The sequence below is a fragment of the Dipteris shenzhenensis genome, chromosome 16, assembly GCF_047967505.1.
Source record: "Dipteris shenzhenensis isolate YYH24624 ecotype China chromosome 16, Dip_SZ_1.0, whole genome shotgun sequence".
In the NCBI taxonomy this organism is placed as follows: Eukaryota; Viridiplantae; Streptophyta; class Polypodiopsida; order Gleicheniales; family Dipteridaceae; genus Dipteris; species Dipteris shenzhenensis.
In genome coordinates, this window is record NC_141611.1 from 51055433 (window position 1) to 51079082 (window position 23650).

The following is a 23650-nucleotide window of genomic DNA, read 5'->3' on the forward strand; positions in this document are numbered from 1 at the left end:
GCATCCAAAAGAAGGCAAATTGCTTGAAAGCCCCAAAAATGCAAGAAATTGCTGTGTAAAGCAAAAAGCCCCAAATTTTTGCAAGAAATTGCAACTCAAAAAGGGGCAAATTGACTGAAAGCCCCAATTCGCAATTTATCTGCAAAAGGAGTAAATTCTACTACCAATGTGTCAAAATGAAAATTCCCAAGTGTTCAAATGTGACTCAAACTGAGTCCAAAAAAATCGTAAAACTCCCAAATTACTCTTCTTTGCAATGTCTGCCCAAAAATTGCACAAGAGCACTCCAAAAAATACAATGTGCCTGCAAAGATCTCAAAAGCCCCAATTTCTTTTCAAAGAGAAGAACCTGTAAAGCAAAAACCTGCGAAGTAATCTTGCAAGAAAATCCTGCGAGGAAAACCTACACAAATTGCGGACGCCAACGAAAGGTACAAGGGCCTGCAAAATGTACGAAAATCCATACTATGTACGAATTTGCAGCAATAGTACAAATGATGCAGTCGACTGTACGTACGCCTGATGCACCTTGTATGGACAAAATGGCAACCTGTACGGACAACTGAGGATTGTTGATGCACAACTATACGAATGACTGACAGTTCGTATGATTGTATGATAGATACGTACGACGCAGATACCTGTACGAAGCAGAACATACAACATAGATACCTGTACGGACAGTAGAAGCAGGTAGTACAGGCTGCTGCTGTTGTATGGAGGTACGGACGGGACAAGTACAGAATAGTACGAAAGGCTATTAGGCACCTGCAGATTTGTATGGTGTAGACTTGTACAGCACTGAAGCTGATGCAAATTGTACAGATGATGTAGTGGAAGGTTGTACGGTCCAGGAGCGCAGGTTGTACGACACCTAGAGGCTGGCGCGTAGGTTGAGCTACGTGAGCTTGGGAGCTGAAGTAGAAGATGTGGGAGCTAGTCCAAAAAGCAGGAGCTCAGGATCTAAGAGCACTCTCACACACGAACAATGGTAGAAGTCCGGCGAGAGAAGCAGATGCTCTGATACCAAATGTGAGAGAGAGGAGAGTAAGAGAGCAAGAGAGCTGAACATCGGTTTGCAACAGATGAAGTGACTGAATACAAGAAAAGGGAAAGATTTTGGCTAAGTGACAAAACCTTATCCTTCACTAACCATAGTTAGTGAACTAATTGTGGTTAGGGGGAAAAACCTCTAAAGAGGGAAAAGTGCCCCTAACCTACTTATTACATTACATTGGTCACTCCTAGAATATAATAATAATTCTAACATAATTGAGACCAAGGAACGTGCCCTTCCTTGAGTTCGTACCAATTTGCATTCAGCACGCAGCACTTTGCATTAGGCACATAGCTCTTTGTATTTGACACGTAGCACTTTGGATTTGGCATAAACCACACATTTATGTGGAGGGAGAGTCGGCATGCTTCCTTTCCAAAGCCCAAGGAAGGTGCCCTTCCTTGGGATTCATAGCACTTTGCATTTAATATGTAGCTCTTTGCATTGATAGCAGATGCACACTACATAGCAATTTGCATTTTGCACATAGCACTTTGCATTTAGCATATAGACACATGTTTGTGTCAAGCGTGAGGTTGCACGCATTGTCTCCAAAAATCCTTCGATGGGTTCATAGCACTTTGCATTTAACATAAACCACACATTTGTGTGGGAGGACAATTTGCACGCTTCCTCTCTAAAATTTATAGAACCAAAGAACGAACCCTTCCTTGGGTTCATAGCATTTTGCATTCAACACATTGCAATTTGTATTCATACTATATGCACAACACACAATACTTTGCGTGTTTCTCCTATAGGCCACAATCGAACCACATATCCCGATATCAAAAATCATCCCCATCCATGATTTAATATCTGGAAGCAAGAAGTACAAACCCAAACTTTTCTTCACAAATGGAACTAAATTGCCACATCTCTCTACATTGTACAGCACCTACAGTGTCCCTTAGCCTTGTTCTCCACATCAATGTGCAACCTTTTCCCTTTTACCTTGGCATATTATGCAAACAAGATGTTTTGTCATCAAATCAATGCCTTGAACGTTTGAAATCCAGGTAGCTCTTAAAATCCTATCGTAGTGAGTAACTCCCTTACCATATAGAGAATATAATAAGGATCTTTTTGGCATGTACTCGTATACTAGCACCAATTTATGATCGATACAGTAGATACTTATCCTTATAAGGTTCTTATATTGCACTCTTGACAAAAGAACCATTTGTAAATCTAAAATATTGAAGTTGATCCTTAACTCTGGCATAATAGATGTTTGATTATAATCAAACAACCTTCACATAGAAGATTAGGAAAGTGATAACAACAATATTCATCAATATGAACAACCTCGTTCAAGAATCCTCGAGTTCCTAGCCAAGCATTTGTCGATAATTATTTAATGGCAACTAGGTGACCGCTTGCGAGTCATCCTTCACACACAGACCCCACACACAGGCCCAAAATCTCCCTCTCCAAGCTAAAAGTTGGAAATAGGTGCAGGGTCAATAAATGGTGGTCATTATGAAGTGTCACCATGTTCTAGATGGTAACCAATTTCTCTATCACTATGTAATCTTGGATCTTCAAATTCCTATTTCGCCATCTTCCTGGTGCAAGATATTTTAGCGAAGTATAGGAGGAAAACGCAGATTACCGTAGGAGCGACTATCTCAACTATCATTTCCACAAGGATGACACTCTACATTTTAGAACCAAAACACTACTCAAGCTTTGTTCAACTCTAAAGCTTTACATTTTCCAATGATAGTGCTGTCAACAATAGATAACATGCTACTTTGAGAAGCAATCGATCCTGGAGAGATTCCCTTTCTAGAGAAATCAACAGCAATACAATGTCCATAAGTGAAATTACACGAGTTTTGTTAATTTGAGGACATTCCAAGCAAAACTTGGAAAGAAATATCTATTGGAAGTCGGATTATTGTTTGGATAGATATAGGAATGATAGTTAGCATTGTACCCTCAGCGACGTTTTTGTGAAACTTTAGAGCTACGCGGCCTATAGGCCATAGCAAGGAAATGATACCCACTTTTGGAGATTGAGGTTTGTGGATTCTTGAGGTTGTGAGCTTTATTGTGGAGGTAAAACTTGGAATCTAGGTAGGTGACAGCATACTTGGAGCCATGGTATAGAGAAGATGTTGAAGGGAGGTGGAGGAAGAAGCTACAATTGAAGAGAGAAAGGATGATGAGAAATTGCAGATGAAGCTTGGACGTGGAGATGGGGCTTAGAAGGCTAGGCAATGAATAGTGGGGCAAAAAGAACTGCAATGGAGAAGATGAATTAAAGCATTGCAAAAAGCAATCGAAAAAACAATAGTACCTCTTCATATCTTTAGAGGGAGAACGAGAGCTTACCGAAGGGCACTTCAAATTCACCTCACTTGCAAGTTGATAATCAAGATGTGCTATTGACTACCTCTTGTACAATTATCTATCAAACTTGCATACTCAACAATTGTGTAAACTTCTTTGGATGTGTAATACTGCCACCATATTTGGTTAGATCGCATGGCTTCAAATACCAATAAAGAGTTTCCAAGATTGATACAATAACGAAGCCATGTTGACACACTAAAACATCACCTATAAAAGAAGTGGTTCTTGTATCAAACATCTAGGGAGGGTGAATCAACTTCTACACTAAAATAAGTGCAATCCAAACCAACCAAAAGTCCTCTTGAGTATGGTATCTACCAAGTAAAGCATTTTCACGATCAATAGAATTAAGCCCACATAGCCAACCACATATTCATAGAGTTTCACATAACATATTCACAATGAGTTCCATATCCATAGCCAATAACATGTTCACAATGAGTTCAACACACTTGTATGACATAATAAGAGTGTGATTGAACAAAGTCCAATCTACTTGATAAAGAGTCAACAAAAGCATACAAGTACAAAAGCCAGTTCCACACCTTAGGGGAAATTCAAGGCAAGGGCCTAAAGAATTGCTTCACTCAAAAGTAACAAGGATATACTTTTGTAAGACTAGAATATATTCAATCATACAAATTCAGGATTTTGTTGTTCAAGTCCAAAATAATTTTTAGCTGTTGGGGATTTTGCCACCCGCTTAAAATATTTGATATAAATGAACAGCTGATCACCACTTGGACGAAATTCAAAAAAATTGAACGTCCATTACAGTGATAGAAAAAGTAATAAGGAGCTTGATTCACCACATTCTAATCATTGCTTAAAAGTCATTTGCAAACCACCCTTCGAATGGCTTTATAGGCTCGTGAGCAACAGAAAAACTACATGATTTCACATTGAATATTCTGTATAACATCTAGACATCTAGCTGGGTGACCCACGTACCCTACTGCAAATTACAAATACAATGTACTAGTGCAACTTTTAGTTGGTATTGAACATAAGAGGTGCAAAACTCAAAATAGCAAACCAATATAATGAGCCAAGCTGGCACAAAAAAGAAAGGAACATGAAAGGTTCCACAGTAGCACGGGTGTTTTGCAACCATTGAGGTGACCCCGTTACATTCAAGGCCAAGCAAGACCCATTTCAAGTAAGATATCATAACATAGCCTTTGAACTAGTTCAAGAAGGAAAAGAAAACATAGCCCTTGCCCTGGTTCAAGAAAACTAAATTGGAAGGGAGGAAAGTAGAAAGATAAAGATAAACACACCCTTGGCCTAGTCCAAGACAAGGAAACTGGGAGGAAGGAAAGCAGGAAAATATATGCATGCAGAAGAATCCCTTTTGGCAAAGCTGTTATTTCAGGCTGATCCTTCATATTTCAGGATACCTGTCCCAAAATTTTCCATAGGGCTCCTGCCAAGTAATCGCACTAAAGACCAGAAATTGTCCCGACAGATGAGACATGCAGAAATGTAGTCAGTGAAGGAAAAAGCATTCTAGTGTCCAATATAAGAAAAAATTTATGTGCAGAAACTAAAACGTCTCATCAATTGCAACTCTTTCCACGAAATTCAACTCTTTGTAGGAAGGTACGCATTATCTGACTCTAATAAGACCCATGTATAACATCAGAAGTAATAAAGCTGAACCTACCCAATCAGCAACAACTCATGCTTACATATAAACAAATTAAGCACTACAAAAGAAATGATTTTAGAAGAAGAAAGATTTTGGAATGAAACACTCCATGTAAATTTGTAACAAAAAAGCGCACCAGCATCCTCTGGAACAAACACTTGCACATTCTTACATGGAGCTTACACAGAAAAAACAATCATTCCAAGTAAAGATTGGATGAGGCAAAGAACACTAAATGCAAGCATGTTCGTGCTAAACAAAGTATGCCAATTGATTGCAGTTAGCAATCAGAATTTCAACAGGACAATCCCATAGGACAGATGGTTCCATTTTCAGATTTAGCCCGTCTCCATTTAAAATAGAGAGGTCCGAATTTATGTGATTCCAACACCTCCATGAGACTGCCATTAGTAATAAGCTTTCCTTGGATTATTCTGCAGACAAATAGATGATTTAGAATTTCACCTGTGTTGGTTAACTCTAGACAAATTGAAGCAATTAATGGATTAGAGGTGACGAATAATAATTGCATTGAGAAGGTATATGTATGTTTCAACATCAAACAATAACATTCTGAGCACCGCATTTGACAATGCATTCACAGCTGCCTTTTCTGTGCCTAATATTCCCCCAAAGCACCCCCTCAAATAAAACCAGCCACACTCCTGAAACAGATTCATGTAACATATCAAAGATTGAAGTGGTGTGTGAGACAGTATGGATAGCAGACCATGGAAAGGTAAGGTTTTGTGTACACAGCTTGAGCTCAAAATTTCCCTCACCCCAAAGTCTGATCTTGGAGTAGTTAGCAGAACTACATTTAAAAATCACACCAAGAGCAAAAACATGTAATATTGGAGAACTTACAAGAGGGTTAGGCCTGAAACGATAACCAAGCATCATACGTTTCTTGTACTGCTCATAAATGTCATCATCAGCACTCACTTCTCCAGGCTGCTCAGCACCCACACCCAAGTTGTTTACCTTCACTGCTCCAGCCTCAACAGGATCTGCCCGTCCACCTTTTCCACTACCAAGGCCCTCTCCTGCAGATTTCTCAAGGGCATAAGTATGTAAGCATGAAACCATTTGAGTCTTCAATACTACATTACAATATTGCACAAGGCTACAAACACAAATCTAAGACGTGCACCTTCTTTCCATCCCATCTTGGATAAAAGCCTATGGCCCACATTGTCAGACCGAATCTTGGCTCGTTCTGCTGCTTCCTTTGCTACATTCTGGGCCACAGCATCATTGCATTTAGCAAGAAACTTTTCCAGCTCCTCTTGTGGTATGTAATCTCCCATATGATGACCTTGTTTAGGAAGCTTTGCTGATGTTGTAAAAAAAAAAAAAGATGGTTTAAGGTCACATAATATAAGAACAGCATCCCTAGGCAGAACCTTGAGAGAAGAGAGGGCAGTCAAAAATTTGAGGATGGCTTGTTACATGGTGCCTGAAGAGATGCGGGGGGAGGCATTTCATCCCTGGACCGTTTAGGAGGCTTGTGAAGATCTTCTCGTGCTGCTTTTTTCATGTAAAACTCCATCATTGCTACAGGATCCGCACGGATAGGAATTTCTGTGGCCAAAAGACAGCAACTGTGAGCAAAATATCCATGATGGCAGGGTACATGGTACAGTTCTTAGCCCCACACATGAATTTTAAAATTTTGATGGCAATACCCAACCCAGTCCTAACCTTGTGCAGCTTCCCTATGGCTCACAGGCTGTGGAGACCATTCTCCATCTTCAGTACCAGCATAAAGAGCTGATGCTGGAGTTTGGTAACTTGACCCTTGATGCGATCCTTTTTTAGGTTGATAATTTTTGGAGCGAGACACTTCTACATTGCCACCTCCTGTCACCCACCAAGCAATAACTAAGGTTTCAAAAACTGCATAGCGTGTTACACACAATCAAGCCCAAATCCAAACAGCACTAGACAAAAGATATTTGCACAAATTTGTAACGATTGATTGCTTCTGCTGTGAAATTCTTAGCAAATATTTGAAAATCCAACGAAAATCAGAACCCTCTAAAACCACGACATATGAACACCTCAACGCAAATCAATAGTGCAGGTTTTACTGTGAGGATCGAAAATCCTGGCCCATTCTCACCCAGTATATGATTAAAGCCATGTTAAATTACAAAAGAGCAGTTACACCTATCCTACATGTTAAATTAAAAGCCTGTGAGTGTTAGGGTCTGACAAGCATCATCACACATGCACAAACAGCGGATGTAAATAATTACGAAGAAATGTTTCACAAAAGAGAGAGAGAGAGAGAGAGAGAGAGAGAGGCCCAAAACAGGCTGAATATGGATGCTCCACCACAAGTCCAAACAAGTGACCATGCTCTCCTACTGGATGTCAGTATCCTTCTTGTAGGTACCAGGGAACGGGAACGGGAACATCGGATGCCAGAACAGGGAACACTTCAGGAAGGGGGGATGTGGACCGGGAACGAGAACACCATATCATATGATATGTCATCAACATGGGGGGAGAGAGAGAGATCAGATTTATAGGGCCCAGCCAGGTGGGCTGGTAGGGCTGGTTGGCTGGCCAACCAGGTCGGTTGGTTGGCTGACCCAGTCACCAGCTTGGGGCTGGAGACTCCTGTCTATAAAAGGCCCCCTTGGCTGGGGCATTTCCCACTTCAGAAAGCTCAGGGCTTGAGCATTTGTGACCACTTCAGGGAGCAGTCTGGATGCTTAAGAAAGGCAACTTGCAGCAAAGAAGAGTTCTCAAGTTACTTGCAGGTTCCAGGAGCACATGAAGGAGCAGATCTACACAGCGTGGAAGAGCTCGCTCATGGTGCATGGGAGCAGCAAAGGTAGAAGACTTTATAGGAGACTTGTGCGTTTGGGCTGCATTCAGAGCAGCAGGGAGGTCAAGGATCCACAGCAAGCACTGCCTTACAAGAGGCTGCCCAGGAGGATCAGTCAGTAAAGTGTGATTGTGGGGCACACATACGAGGCCCACACAAGGTCTAGGAGAGCACTGCAGGCCAAGTGTTTTGGAAGTGCCAAGGAAGGTAGGAGAACAACCATGTGTATGTACAGGGGTCCATATCTAGTCAGCACTCCACTGATAGAGGGTGGTACAGTGGACATAGCTTCTGTATTGCATCCACATTGGACAGAAATATATTTTGCTGATTCTACAGCTCAGATTTGTGCATGGTCTATTTACTTACTCCACATCTACATAGTACATATACCTAGGTGAGTCCAGGAACATGCCCAAACTCATCCTCTAAAAACACAATATAGTGCAGTTTCAATCTCATGATAGTTGTCACCACAATGTAAATATCCTAAGACTAAGTACAGTTGACCTTTTATTTGATCATAATTAAAGAGTTTTATATGTGTTAATTATGGTCAAAGAGTTCTTTTAATGGTCAAAGAATTGACTACGATCAAAGATACTTGACTCTGGTCAAGTAAACCTGACTTCGGTCTGGGAGACTTGGTTTATTACCAAGAGGGTTAACTACGGTTAACCAGAGAACTACACAGCTGACTTCAGTCAGAGAGTGTTGACTTCAGTCAACGAGACTTGGCATGCACCAAGAGGGTTAACCACGGTTAACCAAGATGTGCCAACTTCGGTTGGAGAGTTGTGCCAACTTCGGTTGGAGAGACTTGGCTATAATTAAGACGCATCGACCCTTGGTCAAAGCTCCTTAATTATGATCAAGAGCGTTGACTTCGGTCAACCAGAGAATAAATATATTTTTTTATATTTGTTATGTGTGCACATGTGTTCAGTGGGGACGCCCACCGTGACTAGAACTAGTCCACAATGTGTTGTTTGCATGCAAAGCGCTAACAATTAATGGGTGCCATGGTGGTGCGCTTTAATTAATTGTTGCAGGTACTCGGAAGAGTTATTTTCCTAAGCGCTACAAGAGCCTAATCAGAGTCTGGGAGGCGGTTCGCGTGACCAAGTGCTTCGAAGACTCCAGAGTTGCCCTTAGTGGCATGTAATTGGGAAAGTAGTCTAGATTTTAGACAAGTGGCATGTTGCCAATTTGAAATGAGCTTGAAGCTCTTGTAATATGGATTCACGTTGGATTTTGTATCAAGCAGCTCTACGCTGAACTCTTGTAACAGATTCTCTCTTCAAGAAATAAAATACCTTCGGGGGGGTCCAGCCCGAAATGTTGTCCAGGGCCCTAGCTGTGTGTAGAGAGAGAAAGAGAGAGAGAGCTCTTATGGGAGTGTTTCTACAGTAAATTATGAGCGTGAGGTTTCACGAGAGAGTTAGTATTTCATTGGTATCAGAGCTTGGCTCACCTTCTTTTTGAAGGGGGTGACGATCTAAAGCTTGAAGGCTGTAAGAACCGCACGTCGGTAAAACTAAGGCCTGAATTACAAGAGTGGGTGTGAGCGTAGCGTGTAGCACAGGCGGCACTTCTCCTTCTTGGATGATTCGCTACAGACCTTGCCCCAAGCGATGACGAAGATTGAAGGCATCAACGCTTTTGTTCGTGGGCTGAATCGCTACCGATGAGTATTCGACTGATAATCCCTGCTAGAGGAGTCACTCGAAACAAGGAGTCTCCACGGGTGTTTGTACGGTGAACTACACGTAGGGTAGTCTGTGAGGCGACACACCTGTTATCATACGAATTACATATGCTTGGCGCCATCCTGGAAATTACCTCTGTAAATCTTTCGTGAAGCAGGGCATATCTGACGGAATTAATTGGTAGGCCTGGGATCTCCTACACAACAACAAACGAAATGCTTTTGTCCTGTCAGGAGGTGCGACGCGCAACGTTGATTGCCCAAAGCTTCAACCTTTGGCTTTTGATGACGTGGCGCAAGAAATGACGTGGCCAAGGAGCTACCAAGAGTACACGTGTCAGATACGTGGATGCTGACTCAGCAGATGACGTGGCAGTGCATATTTGTGACACGTGGCAAGTGCTGACGTGGCGTCCACCCGCGGTGGTGACGTGGCAACGCATGCAGGTGGCTGACGTGGCCTTGACCTGGTCACCTGACACGTGGTAGTGACGTGTCATATGCTGATGTGGCAAAAAGACACATGACATATAGCTAGAGCTTGCTGATGTGGCAGACAATTGCAGGCCTGAGTGGATGCTGACGTGGCACACATGTGACTTGGTGCTGGCCTGACCGCTAACCCTGGTACAGTTAAATCTTGGTTGGTTGACCTGTGGTTAGTGAAACCCTGGTCAAGTTAACTACAGCTAGTTAACTCTGGTTAGTTGAACCAGTACCCAGTTAGTTCAACCTTGGTCCAGTTAATCTGGCCTAACCAGACCAGTCTGGTTGGTGTAACTAGACTGTGACCAGTCCAGTTAGTCTAGTTGCAGACTAACCAGACCAGAACCAGTCAGTCTGGTTAGAGTAACCAGCCGGTTACCCATCTGGTTACTCTCCCCAAAAAAAAAAAGGGACAGTTACAGAGACTGTTTCTGCTAGCAGTTTTCACTTATTTGAGAAAGTATCTACTGTCAGAAACAGCAGAGATCAGAGGAAAAATCAGAGATTTGCCGAAAAAGAGAAAATGCATGCCTTTGTGTTCAGAAAAAGGGAATCAGATGCATTCTGAGTGATTTCTGCAGCAGCCAGAAAAGGGGCAATATAGTTGTTGATGCCTTGGCAACTTTGTGGGTATATGCCTTGAGCTGACAGCCCAGTACTAGCATAGATTGTGAATGCAAGACACCTCTTGTTCAAGTAAATTTTCTCTTTGAAAAGCGAAGGCAGTGTGCATCAGTTGCATACACAGTGTGTGTGAGAAACTTGCAGATCTCAGACGAGTTGTAAGAAAATGGCTCAATCACCTATCCAGTGGGATTCACAAGATAGGGATGTACATCCAAGACAGAGAAGTGTGCAACAAACTCAGCAAGAATTTGAGCAGATGGTAGCACTCGTATACAAGAGATGGAAAATCTCAGAAAGGATCCAAGGGCTCAGCATTTGTTTCAAGCAGAAGCTATGCCTAATGCAGCATATGACGTGGCAATGCCAGAGGCACACTCTCGTGTACAGCCAAAGAAAGAGAGATCTCATAGGGGATGGTCTCATAGCAGGAAGAGATCGAGGCATCATCACCGATCTCCTAGTCCATCACCGTCTACCTCGAGTTCGACTTCTGTATCTTCTTCTTTATCAGATAAACCATCAAGGAAAAGAAGGAAACACAAGAAGTCCAGGAAGAGTAAGTCTTCCAGAGAGACCAAGGAATTCAAAGAGGGAGGTAAATCTGTCAAGTTTATGACCTACAATGGACAGTATGGTCATACAGACAAAGCATTGCAGTTTATCAGGCAGTTTGATGCTGCATTCGGTACAGAAAAGTTTTCAGAATCCTCCAAGTTAAGAATGGTCAGTTTGCACTTGACAGCGACAGCTAGTGCATGGTGGAGTGCACAGACCACAGATGGGTCAGCCCCAAAGAGGTGGAAGGACTTCAAGAAAGCCTTCTACCAACAGTTTATGCCTAAACAGTTTAGAGACCATGTTCTTCAAGATTGGGACAGTTCGCATATGGATGCAGGAGATACAGTGGATGTGTACAACCAAAATTTTTGGGATGCTTATTTGCAGGTTGCACCTTTCAAAAAGATCTCCAAAGGAACCCGAATGAGAAAGTACAGAGCAGGTCAGTCCAAGAATCCAGGCAGTAGTGAATGCTTTGGGGGCAAAGAACATTCAAGACCTTATGCATTTAGCTTTAGTAGCTAGTCTTGTGCCGTTACAAGATCCATCTACAATACTATCCTTGCATGCAGGACATGCTGAAAGAAAGAAAACTGATTTTTCAAAATCAGAAAAGAAAGAGTACCCCAGGGTTTCAACCTCAGAAGCCGAGGGGTACTCAGTTTTCAAAGACTTATAAAGGCAAATCCCCATTCACTCCTGAACAGATAGCTGAGTTTCGAAGAGATGGGAAATGCTTTAAGTGTGGGAAAGAGGGCATGTAGCTGCCCAGTGCCCTGAGAAGCCTTCAGGTTCTAAAAGCCACAAGTACCACCGAGGCCAATGGTGGGAGCAGTCCTAGATGTTTTGGGGAGTACCTCAGACCCAAAACAAAAAGAGCTTTTGCTATCATGGGGAAAGATAAGAGATCAGCAAGCATTAATCCTATTTGATCCAGGGTCTACAGACAATTTTATATCTGAAGATTTAGCCCTGAGATTAGGGATAAAAACTGAAGAGCTAGGCAGAGCTCTTGATGCTGATCAAATGTTTCAAGGGAATCCAGTGCAAGTTACTCCTTTGATTGGAAAGCTTCGTGTCCATGTGTAGAACTATGTAGATCAGGAGGACTTTTTAATCTCTCCTCTCAAGCAGCATGATGTTGTACTTGGTACACCGTGCTTCCATCGAAAGGAAGTGACGATAGAATACCCTGAGAGGGTGCTGAGTTTTATCCATAGGGGGGAAAGGGAAAACTAGCGTTTAGTTGCCAGGAATAAAGGGGAGACTATCCCCATTGTATTAGATGTTACATGTGGTAAAGCAATAAAGTCTGCAATTTCCGCGTACATGGTTTTTGTAAAAGAAAAAGAAAATGATATGCATGCTGAAATCATAAATGAATGATGCAAACAAAGATAAATTTCAGTTTCTTGTAAACGTTAAAGATTGCTTTTCCGATGCTTTGCCAAGGGAGTTACCCCCAGAGAGACCAAAAGATCATCAGATAGAGTTAATGCCTGGTAGTGAGCCACCAAACAGACCACCTTATAGAGTCAGTGCGACTCAGAGAGAGGAGATTATGGCTCAGGTACAAGACTTGCTGTCCAAAGGGTTGATTCAGCCCAGCTCGTCTCCTTTTTGTTCCTCTATACTGCTAGTACAGAAGAAAGATGGCTCATTCTGTATGTGCGTCGATTACCGCGCACTGAACAAAATGACCATCAAGAATAGATTTCCTATTCCGCGCATTGATGATGTGCTGGATCAGTTAAATGGGGCTTCAGTTTTCAGCAAGATAGACTTGAAGAGTGGCTATCATCAAGTCAGGATACAACCACAAGATGTGCATAAGACAGCTTTTCGCACTACATTCGGGTTGTATGAATACTTAGTGATGCCTTTTGGGTTGACAAATGCTCCAGCCACATTCAATAGAATGATGGATCGCATCTTCCGAAAGTACAAGCATTTCACGGTACTTTCTTTGATGATATCCTAGTCTTTTCAAAGACAGAAGAAGAGCACAGGGAACATCTTGCTTTGGTATTTCAAGAACTTCGAAATCATCAACTTTTTGCCAATAGCAAGAAAAGTGAATTTTTCTTGGAAGAGATCCATTACCTGGGGCATATAATATCCAAGAATGGGATACAGATGGATCCTGCAAAGATCCGAGCCATCTAAGAATGGCCTAAGTTGAAAACTGTGCATGAAGTCCGTAGTTTTTTGGGACTTTGCTCCTATTATAGGAGATTTATCAGGCATCTTGCTGATATTGCAGCTCCATTACATGACCTTACTAAGAAAAATGCAGCCTTCACATGGGGAATATCACAGAAGAAAGCATTCAATACACTCAAGGAGAAGTTGACTACAGAGCCTATTCTTGTAGTCCCGGATCTTTATCAACCTTTTGATGTTGATTGCGATGCTTGTGGAGAGTGTGTTGGGGCTGCATTACATCAGAATGGACATGTAGTAGCCTACGAGAGCCGAAGATTGCATGATGCTGAAAGATATCTGGGAATCTATGAGAAAGAGTTATTGGCTGCAATTCATGCCATTCATACATGGAAGCATTATCTTTTGGGTGCAGATTTTACTGTTAAAACAGATCACCAAAGTCTGAGATATTTTCTAACTCAGACAAAACTTTCTGAGAAGCATATGAAATGGAAAAATATGCTGTCAATGTATCATTTTCAGATTGTCCATAGCCCGAAAATTCGGAACAGAGTGGCAGATGCCTTGTCCGAAGACCCCAGGTCAATAATGTGACTATTGCTTATCATCAGGACCTAGAAAGCATGAGGGAGCAATATGCTAGTGATGCAGATTTTGGTGAGATTTTACAGCAAATGCAAGAGGGGCAATCCACCAGTCACTATTCCTTGAAACATGGGTATCTAATGAAAGATGATTGCCTATGCATCACCCAGGAGATGAGGAAAAAGATTTTGGAGGAATGCCATGCACCTCCCTATGCTGGACACAGAGGAATTACAGCAACAACTCTAGCACTAGAGAGGTATTTCTTTTGGCCAGGGATGCAGAAAGATATACATCAGTCTATTACTGAATGCCTTACGTGTCAGAAAGTGAAGTATGATAGACGAAAGGCACCTGGCCTACTTATGCCTCATCCTGTGCCTCAGGCACCATGGAAAAGTATTACAATGGACTTTATTTTTGATTTGCCAAGATCAAAGTCAAGGAATGATGGGATTTGGACTATCATTGATAGATTCAGCAAGCAAGCTCATTTCATTCCGGTTCGCAAAACCATAAAGGAAGCTTTTCATGGCACAGATCTTTAAGCATCATGGTATGCCTAAGTCCATTGTCAGTGATTGAGATCCCAGAATGACCAGTCTATTCTGGAGAGCTTTATTTGATAACATGGGGACGAATTTGAATTTTTCTTCTTCTTTCCATCCCCGACAGATGGTCAAAGTGAAGTAGCAAATTCTACAGCATTGGATATGCTGAAATGCTACGTGGGTGACCAAGGTTCAGACTGGGAAAAGTACCTACCATTGGTAGAGTTTGCTTATAATAATACAGTACACAGCTCTACAGGGAAAGCCCCCTTTGAGGTCATTTATGGGAAGGTGATTTTGCCACCTGTCCTGAGGACCAAGGATGAAATATTTGCAGCTGATCAGTTTGTGAGAGACCTCCAGACAGCTTACAGCCAAGTCCGAACAGCAATCAAAAGGTCTCAAGAGAAACATAAAAGAGCTGCAGATAAGCATAGGAGACAGTTAGATCTCAAGGAAGGGGATTGGGTACTTTTGAAGTTTGAAAAAGCTAGGCTCCGCAAGTTTAAAGGCAAACACAAAGAGTATGCAAAGTTATCTCCCAAATACTATGGCCCTTTCAGGGTTACAAAAAGAATAAATGAGGTTGCATACACGTTATCATTGCCAGAGCATTGGAGGATTCACAATGCATTCCATGTGAGCCTTCTAAAGAAATTCCAGGGGCCAGAGCCTACAGAGCCAGTATCAGAGGATCCACCAGAAGTGGATGAGCTGGAGGAGGTCCTTCAACCAGAGCAAATCGTGTACCATACTGTATGCAAAGGCCCTCATTCAAGGAGTTTTACAGGTATCTTGTAAAATTCAAGAATTATACGGCATTAGATGCCAAGTGGATGGACGAAGACATGTTATCCGATCATCCACAGCTTTTGGATGTTTACAACAAAGCTTTTCAGTTGAGGTCAACTGAATAGAAGCCGAGGGGATGTCACCACAATGTAAATATCCTAAGTCAAAGTACAGTTGACCATTTATTTGATCATAATTAAAGAGTTTTATATGTGTTAATTATGGTCAAAGAGTTCTTTTAATGGTCAAAGAATTGATTACGGTCAAAGATACTTGACTCTGGTCAAGTAAACCTGACTTCGATCGGCGGGAAGACTTGGTTTATTACCAAGAGGGTTAAGTACGGTTAACCAGAGAACTACAGAGCTAACTACGGTCAAAGAGTGTTGACTTCGGTCAACGAGACTTGACATGCGCCAAGAGGGTTAACCACGGTTAACCAAGATGTGCCAACTTCGGTTCGAGAGACTTGGCTATAATTAAGGCGCATCGACCCTTGGTCAAAGCTCCTTAATTATGATCAAGAGCGTTGACTTCGGTCAACCAGAGAATAAATATATTTTTTTACATTTGTTATGTGTGCACATGTGTTCAGTGGGGACGCCCACCGTGACTAGAACTAGTCCACAATGTGTTGTTTGCATGCAAAGCGCTAGCAATTAATGGATGCCATGGTGGTGCGCTTTAATTAATTGTTGCAGGTACTAGGAAGAGTTATTTTCCTAAGCGCTACGGGAGCCTAATCAGAGTCTGGGAGGCGGTTCACGTGACCAAGTGCTTCGAAGACTCCAGAGTTGCCCTTAGTGGCATGTAATTGGGAAAGTAGTCTAGATTTTAGATAAGTGGCATGTTGCCAATTTGAAATGAGCTTGAAGCTCTTGTAATATGGATTCACGTTGGATTTTGTATCAGGCGGCTCTACGCTGAACTCTTGTAACAGATTCTCTCTTCAAGAAATAAAATACCTTGGGGGGGGTCCAACCCGACATGTTGTCATGGGCCCTAGCTGTGTGTAGAGAGAGAGAGAGAGATTCACTTCGAAATCATTCCTTAAGGTGGGCCACTCAGAGCTTTTGTCACAAGCTCCCAGCTGCAAGAGGGTGGCGTTCTCCATCCCTCTTTCCTCCCCATGAGATGGAAGGCTTCCATGATTGTGCGCATGAGCAACCACTGTGATTGATTATGAGATGAGTTGAAACAAGCCGTTGGGTGTTCATTGGACATTTTGATGCTTCAGAAGCATATGTTCTTCACAACAAATATCAGGAGATATCATTGCTGTCTAGTCCAGACGGTAGGCCAGAGCGAGGGACTATGCATGTCCATTGGGCAAGCCTTGTTCTCGAAGATCTTCGATCAAGGGGAGCTGATTGGGGGCTAGGGGTGTGAACGGGCATTTGGTAAGAGGACATCCAGCTTGGGATCCTGAATGCTTATGCAATAGTGCGCTGCAAGTAGAGGGGGGCCTTTTGGCAGCAGCTCATGGATTCTCTCCCTGATGTGGATTTGTGGAAGGGATTTCAACATCGGAGTTTGAGGAGGACAAGCAAGAGGCACCTCTTTCTTAGTTAATGCATGATGCGCCAATTGGAGACCATCTTCACTAATGAGAGCTTCTTGACACGCTAAAGGCCCTCCCAATGAAAAAATGCCCCGACGAGGATGGCCACTCCCATGGGAGCATCTGCCACCTGATAACTTGGATTTTTAGGGGAATTTTGACTCCAAACAATTGGCTCAGTCTCTTGCCCACACGGTTGGATTTGTTTGATCTTGAAGGGGAGAGACCAGATAGACATCTGAAAATGGCCCCCAATCACTCTTTTGCACACTGCATATAAGACTTTGGCCAAGGTCTTGAGCTTCTAGTTGTGCCCGCATCTAACAAACATCCTCCACGACACACAATAGATTTCATCCAAGAAATAAGTATTCTAGACAACGCCTTTACTTTCTCAAAGGCCGTTGGGTAGTCCCCACAGGAGTCTCAGCCCTAGAGATCCTCCTACAGTTTGAGAAAATGTACGATAGGGCAGATTAGGTCTTCTTGGACGGGACCATGAGGCGACTGGGCTTCTCGAAGCAAGTGGTACGCGGGAGTTCGGCTCTTTATGCACGCAGCTCCAACCAGATGTTGACACGACTTAGTGCAACAAGGCTTCCCCTTAGCCCGTTTTCTATTTTCATTTATGGCCAAAGCCAACCTAGCTACGATGTGCCTGCTGATCCAATATGAGAACGAGCTCTTGCACTCAAAGTTTGCACATGGCACGGCCTGTTCATGTGGAGGGCACTCCCGCCATCGTAGATGTAAATATAGATGGAGAGTATACATGGAAGGTAGAGGAGTCACCAAGGATGCAAGAGCAATTGGGAAAGAGCAAGATGGTGGGGAAGGGTTAGAAAATGAGAGAGAAGTATTAAAATTCATGATGATGTGAAGATAGCCAAGGCAAACTGAGAACCGAAGGGTGCAAGTTGGAAGTGACAAGAAAACCGGGATTGTAGATCATGAATGAGGTAGTAGTCACACCAATTTGCAGTGTTGAGTCAGATGCTAGGGCGATCACCAACCCGAACAAAGTGGCTAATTAATGATGAAATGATTGTAGCAGAGGAGAGGATGTCCCCATTGACCTTTGTGAGATTCAAATGAAGCCTCGTCTCTTCACCTGCTCTCCATGCGAGACAAAGGCTGCTCTTTCTCAGGCCTTTGAAATGACGGATCTCTGGCTCCTACACTTCTTCCTGGGACTGGAGATCTGGCAGGGCTAGGAAGGCTACTGTGTGTCACAGAAGCAGTATACTCAGCAGCTTCTGGAAGCTTTCCACATGACACAGTGTTGTGCCGTCTGATCACCCATGGACCCCAGTACAGAACTGTCTAAGTATGATCCTAGTGAGCCAATGGATGCAAGCAAGTATCGACAGTCGATCAGTTCATTGATCTAGCTCCTTAATACCCTGGATCTGTGCTACTCCATTGGTCTACTGAGTTCGTTCATGCAAATTGGAACTCAGCTGAGCAGCTATCACTTGGAGCAATAAAAGGAAACCCACTATAGCCTTGTCTTCGACCGAGGCTGAGTACCGTGCTGCTTGTTCCACTACTTATGAGGCCGTTTACTTGGGCAGATTGGGTTCCCCTGAACGTCCCCGACCATCATCCACAGTGACAATTTGAGTTGCATTGCACTTGCTTGTGACCCGGTGTTCCACGCACAGACCAAGCATACCATTAAGTCCGAGAGAAGGTGCTCGTGATGTTATCCAGCTTACCTACTGCAAGACAGAGGACAACAAGGTGGACCTCTTCACCAAGCCCTTGGCAAAAGAACTGCTTAGAAACCATTCCAAATCCCTCAAGATGATCCATGATCCAAGAGCTGAGAGGGGGCGTTAAAGGTGACATCTCCTGTATCATAGAGTGAGGGCCTTGGTGGTGGGTCTGCCCGCCCATGAGAGGTTGAGTGAGGGCCTTGCTTGTGGGTTTGCCCGCCCAAGAGAGGTAGAGGGAGAGAGCCATGGGGGCTGCTCAGTCCACGACTATAATGAGGGGTGTACAGAGGGGTGCAGGGCTGTTCTTACCCAGCCCCATGTCGTGCCAGGCTAGGATGATGCCAAGACTGCCATGGGGGATGCCAAGAGGATACAGGGCTGCTTTGCCCACCCCTGGGGCCTGTTCATGGCTGTCACCAGGCCACCTTGATGGAATCAGAGAGAAGAAGGGGCTCTACAAGAAGAGCTAGAGAATTGAAGATGCCTTAGAAGGAGGTCTTGTCGCTTTGACGGAGCAAGGGCTTGCGTGCCTTGACGAAACAAGGGCTTTTGCTCTCTCTAATGGAAAACTCTCTCGTTGGGGGGTCAGCCAGGCCCCCAACGCTGGCCATTATCACCAACCAGCAGGTCAGCCAGACCTGCCCTGGGTTGACCCATTTAGTCAACCAATCCCCCACCTTCTAGTCGGTTGTCTAGGGCAAGGGAGGACCCTATATACAGGGCACCTCTCCCCCATTCTTTTCATCTTAGTGTACAGCAACTGGTCCACTTTGGAGTTGAGGTTTTCCTCCAGCAGTGGAAGCGTTTTCTCCTGAGATCCTTGTGCAAGTCTCCCTTGTTTTCTCTGCCTTCCAGTTCAGTCTTATGAGTAGTTTTCTCTCTCTCTCTCCATTGTTTTTCAGTTCCACGCACATCTCACATGAGAGAGTAGCTTGCGAGACAGTGATCCTTCCCCAAGCAAAGGGGATTCTGAGCATTGTTGATCCAGAGGTGCAAAGAGATCCCCCTGAGCAAGCTAATCATCAAAGCAAAAAGCCCTAAAACCTCCAGCTCCAACAAGGGCTTCTAGGGAACATCCTCGCACCAAGGGTCAAAGGTAACAGTCTCACCAATGGATTCTCACAGAGGCCCCCCTAACGGGAAGGGGTAGCCTCTAATGCGGAGGATGATGAGGGTGTGGCGACACCTCTCCACTGGCCTCATTCGGACCGCCCGAGTGCAGGGAGGAGTTTGAGCACCAGCCCTTGATTTGGCATCCAGAGATTTGGGATCCAGAGGAGTATATGCTGGGCTACTGCACTCACATCAGCTCAGCACAGTGGGATCATGGACTTGCCCTGTCTCTGGGAGCTTGGTGCCTCAGCAAATGGAGAAATGCTTTCAAGCGCTACCACATCTAGGGGATGCTTGTCGCAAGATTGAGGAGATTCCTGCAGCCATCGCCCCAAATGCAACACACCATCTCGATGCTTTGGCTAGTCTCCAGGACCAGGGTACCACTCTTTGGGGCTGTGTACAATGATCCATATCCAGACTCCTATCTCGTAGCCCAAGGAGGCATGCTACTACCAGAGTCAAAGCCCAAAAATACAGATCCAGGTGACAACAGAGCCTTGTATTTTTTGGTTTGGCAGAGGATCAGAGAGGTTGGGAACCCTCCCAAAATAAAGAATGCTTAGACAATCTAGTTGATGGGGCAATGCATATCAGCAGGCCGCAACATTCACGAAAAATTCACAAGGTGAAATCCGCATGTCCGCTAATACGGCAGATGCATATATCTAGATGAATCCAAGAACATGCCCAAACTCTCCTCTAAAGACACAGTGCAGTTTCAAACTCATGATAGTCACTCAAAACACACATAGCAAGGACTAGCCACTATGACATCCCCACTGACGTCATCAGCTCCCAACGGTGGGTGTAGACCATAGTATAGCATACGCTCTCACACATACAAATCCACATACCCACACATACTTGGGTGTCCATTTATATAAAGGTCTTTGTACTGAGTTTCTGTCGGCACTCCGAAGGTGAACGGCGGACTCAGCCGTGATAAAGGCTAGCACTAAAGGAGAAGCTAATCAAAAAGTAGTCCACATTCTCTTCATTCAAGCTACGTCTCCTTGTGAAGACTATACAATTTCATTTTAGTCTCTCCCAAATGAGCATCTAAGAAAATAAAAAATTAAACTAAACCCCAAACCGGTTTGCAAGCTCGCAAGGATGAGCTCCTTTAGTGACACTTATGGCTCTGAGACGCCTGCCCACTTCGAGCGATTCAGGTGGACCCTAACAAGAGGTTCTGACCATCCAGGTTTAACAGCCCAAACACAATAGCGGGCATGAAGTTATTCTTTTACACCAGTCATATTGCAGACAGCTGCAGTTGGCGGCGTTGGCTCGAGCCCCTCACAGAAGTGCCATTGAGCGGGGCAGCAGATTTCCATTGAAGTTATTACCGGATTCTAGTCCCAGCCCTTCGCCAAGGGAAGATCTACTACTTCTAGCTGTTGGCTGACAAAGCCAGTGGCTAGTGCAGATGCAGAGCGACGGGACCTGTCATTGTTCTTCGTTAGGAAATTTGGAAACTATAGCACACTGCTTGTGGAGCTGGCTCTGGGCCCAGAGGATTTGGTTGGGCTCTCTCAAGTTGTGGCCAGGGTGCAGAGGATCTGTCAAGTTTTCACTTGGGGGATGGTGGCCTGGCTGACAAGAGGGGAGGCATGCTTTTCAATCAAAATGACCTTACTGGTCTATTTGATTGACAGGGAGCATGGCAGCAGTCAGGACATCCTTGAGGCCTCCAATCCGACTCGGCGGTGCCCATAGTACTTGCCGACCTGCTCGCCAACCTGGCTGTTGCTGCCCTACTGGTCGACAAGTAGTGGCCAGTCAGGACAGTCTCAAAGGGATGATAGCACCCATATCCCTCGCCAAACTCTATCTACAAATAGGCACTGCAGCAGCCTCTTATGCCCCTCCAACAGGCCCAATACTTGGCTGTTCTTCACGTCAATAGGGTGACCATGTGTTGCCCAAGACATGGTCAGCACCATGGCTGTCCCGTGGACACATCTTCCTCTATGGTCGATCATTAATTAATTCAAGAAGGATAAATCCATGAAGGATCCATGCATGCTGCCCACATGGCAGCCAATGTGCTGCTCATGTGGCAGCCCCTCTGTCCCTCGAATCCCCTACATCTTTACGTGTGACTCCCCCACGCTCTCCTCATTTGGGAGCTGACAATTGGGAAGTTGACCACCATTCTCCAATCATATCGATGACACAGTAACCCCGTGATGGTGCTTTCATGCTGTCTATGCTCTGAACTTTAAAAGAGAGGTCTGGAAAAATCTCTCTTTAACCCAGGCCTCACCATCAAAACTCCCGACCTCATAGTTAAAGAAAACAAAACAGCATGTACCTATGCCAAAAATCCTACACAACAGCATGTACCTATGCCAAAATCCTTAAATTCCACAAACGATAACATCCAAAGGTTTACACAAGCATAAGAAACTCTAAAGCAAGGTCCAGCCAGTAGTTAACACCAGAGCTTGCCTATCAAGCGAGGCAGTTAAATTTTAACTAAAGAGATGAACGAAAGGAGCTGACATGCACGCAGAAAAATCTTCCAACGAAATAAACAAATACAAATAAATATGTGAGACAAAGGGGAGGAAGATATGGAGAAAAGAGAGAGAGGGGGGGGGTGGGGGCGTTGCTTTGTTCCTTGGAAGGAAACATGCAAAATTTTCCAGTGCATTAAAATGTTACTAAGTCAGAAAAAGCAACGCTCCTTGCCTCATCAGTAAACAAGTATAAGATGCCCTCCAGGTTCAGACAAAGGGTTCAGTCGTACAAGCCCACAGCATTGACAGAGCAGACTATCCAGAAATTTAACTCCAAGACGAGCTCACACAGGCACTATGTAAGAAGCAGCCACAAAACCTTACCAGCAGCTAGCCTACTTTGATTTGCACTATGTTCCATTGCAAGAGCTTTTCCCTCCACACTGATACAGTAATTGTAATATTTGTAATCCGGGCAGTTAACGTCGAACAAGAAGCTGCTCCATGGAAACCCACCTTTTGCTTAGAATGTAGATGTACCTTCCCCAGTCTAGAATCCACTTATAATTAGAATCCAAACCTTTCTGAACATGAGTTTTTGCAAGAGGACACTTTAAAACGTGATAATATAATTGTCTTGTCAATAATTTAGATAATCTGACATGTGTATTCAGATGAATCCGAAACATGCACAAACTCAGGCAAAAGCTGCAGTTTTAAATGTCATAATGTTCACCCACAAGGTTATGTATCCCATGGTGCACAAGATGACACACATAGCAATGCTCAATTCTCTACAGGATCAGAAGATACATGCCGAAATGGAGTGTCTCCAGGATTTTTTTGACGAGTAAAATCCTCAAATTGCCTGCCATGTTTCACAACAAAACTTGCGAGTTTATCTGCTCTTTTCTTCACCTCGGGATCGGCGGGTGGAGCTGGTACTGCATATCACTTCCAAACCCAATTAATACCAATGAGAAGACAAAGCATAGGATTGCAATCTCTCTCTCTCTCTCTCTCTTCTTTCTTTTTTTCTTTCTTTCTCAACTTTGAATAGGTGCATCATGTGTTCCTCTATAATATCATAGACCCTGCTTATCTCAGCAGCAACAAAAGAATATCATGTGTTCCTCTATAATTAAGCAGCTTCCTCAACAAGTTCCAAAAAGGGGAAGACGATCTTTCAACCATTAAAATTTCGCATTCTCCATTCTATAATGTCGCCACTTCAACCTGAGATAGGGTCAACACCTACGAGTTCCCATATGTAAGTGTAGATTGTGTCACATTGGCACCAGTAGGGGTATGGAATGGAGCTGCCATGTGGGCAACATTCAGATATTCTTGTTGAGTTTATTTCAGAGCAGCCATGTAGGCCACTCTAGTCAGCACTTAGGCTGACTGTT

General features: G+C 43.8%; 1 protein-coding gene across 1 annotated transcript in view; it reads right to left on the reverse strand.

The window, feature by feature from the left end:
- Positions 1 to 5219: 5219 nt before the first annotated feature.
- LOC147893091 (SURP and G-patch domain-containing protein 1-like protein) overlaps positions 5220 to 23650 on the reverse strand; it is a 34514-nt gene continuing 16083 nt past the window's right edge. The window contains exons 2-8 of the mRNA XM_087387099.1: positions 23059 to 23185; positions 22626 to 22738; positions 6774 to 6932; positions 6522 to 6653; positions 6223 to 6405; positions 5937 to 6115; positions 5220 to 5503 (exon numbers count right to left, since the gene is read on the reverse strand). Coding sequence (XP_087243225.1) covers positions 5477 to 5503; positions 5937 to 6115; positions 6223 to 6405; positions 6522 to 6653; positions 6774 to 6932; positions 22626 to 22738; positions 23059 to 23185 — 920 coding nt within the window. The 3' untranslated portion in view covers positions 5220 to 5476. The remainder of the gene's footprint in view (positions 5504 to 5936; positions 6116 to 6222; positions 6406 to 6521; positions 6654 to 6773; positions 6933 to 22625; positions 22739 to 23058; positions 23186 to 23650) is intronic.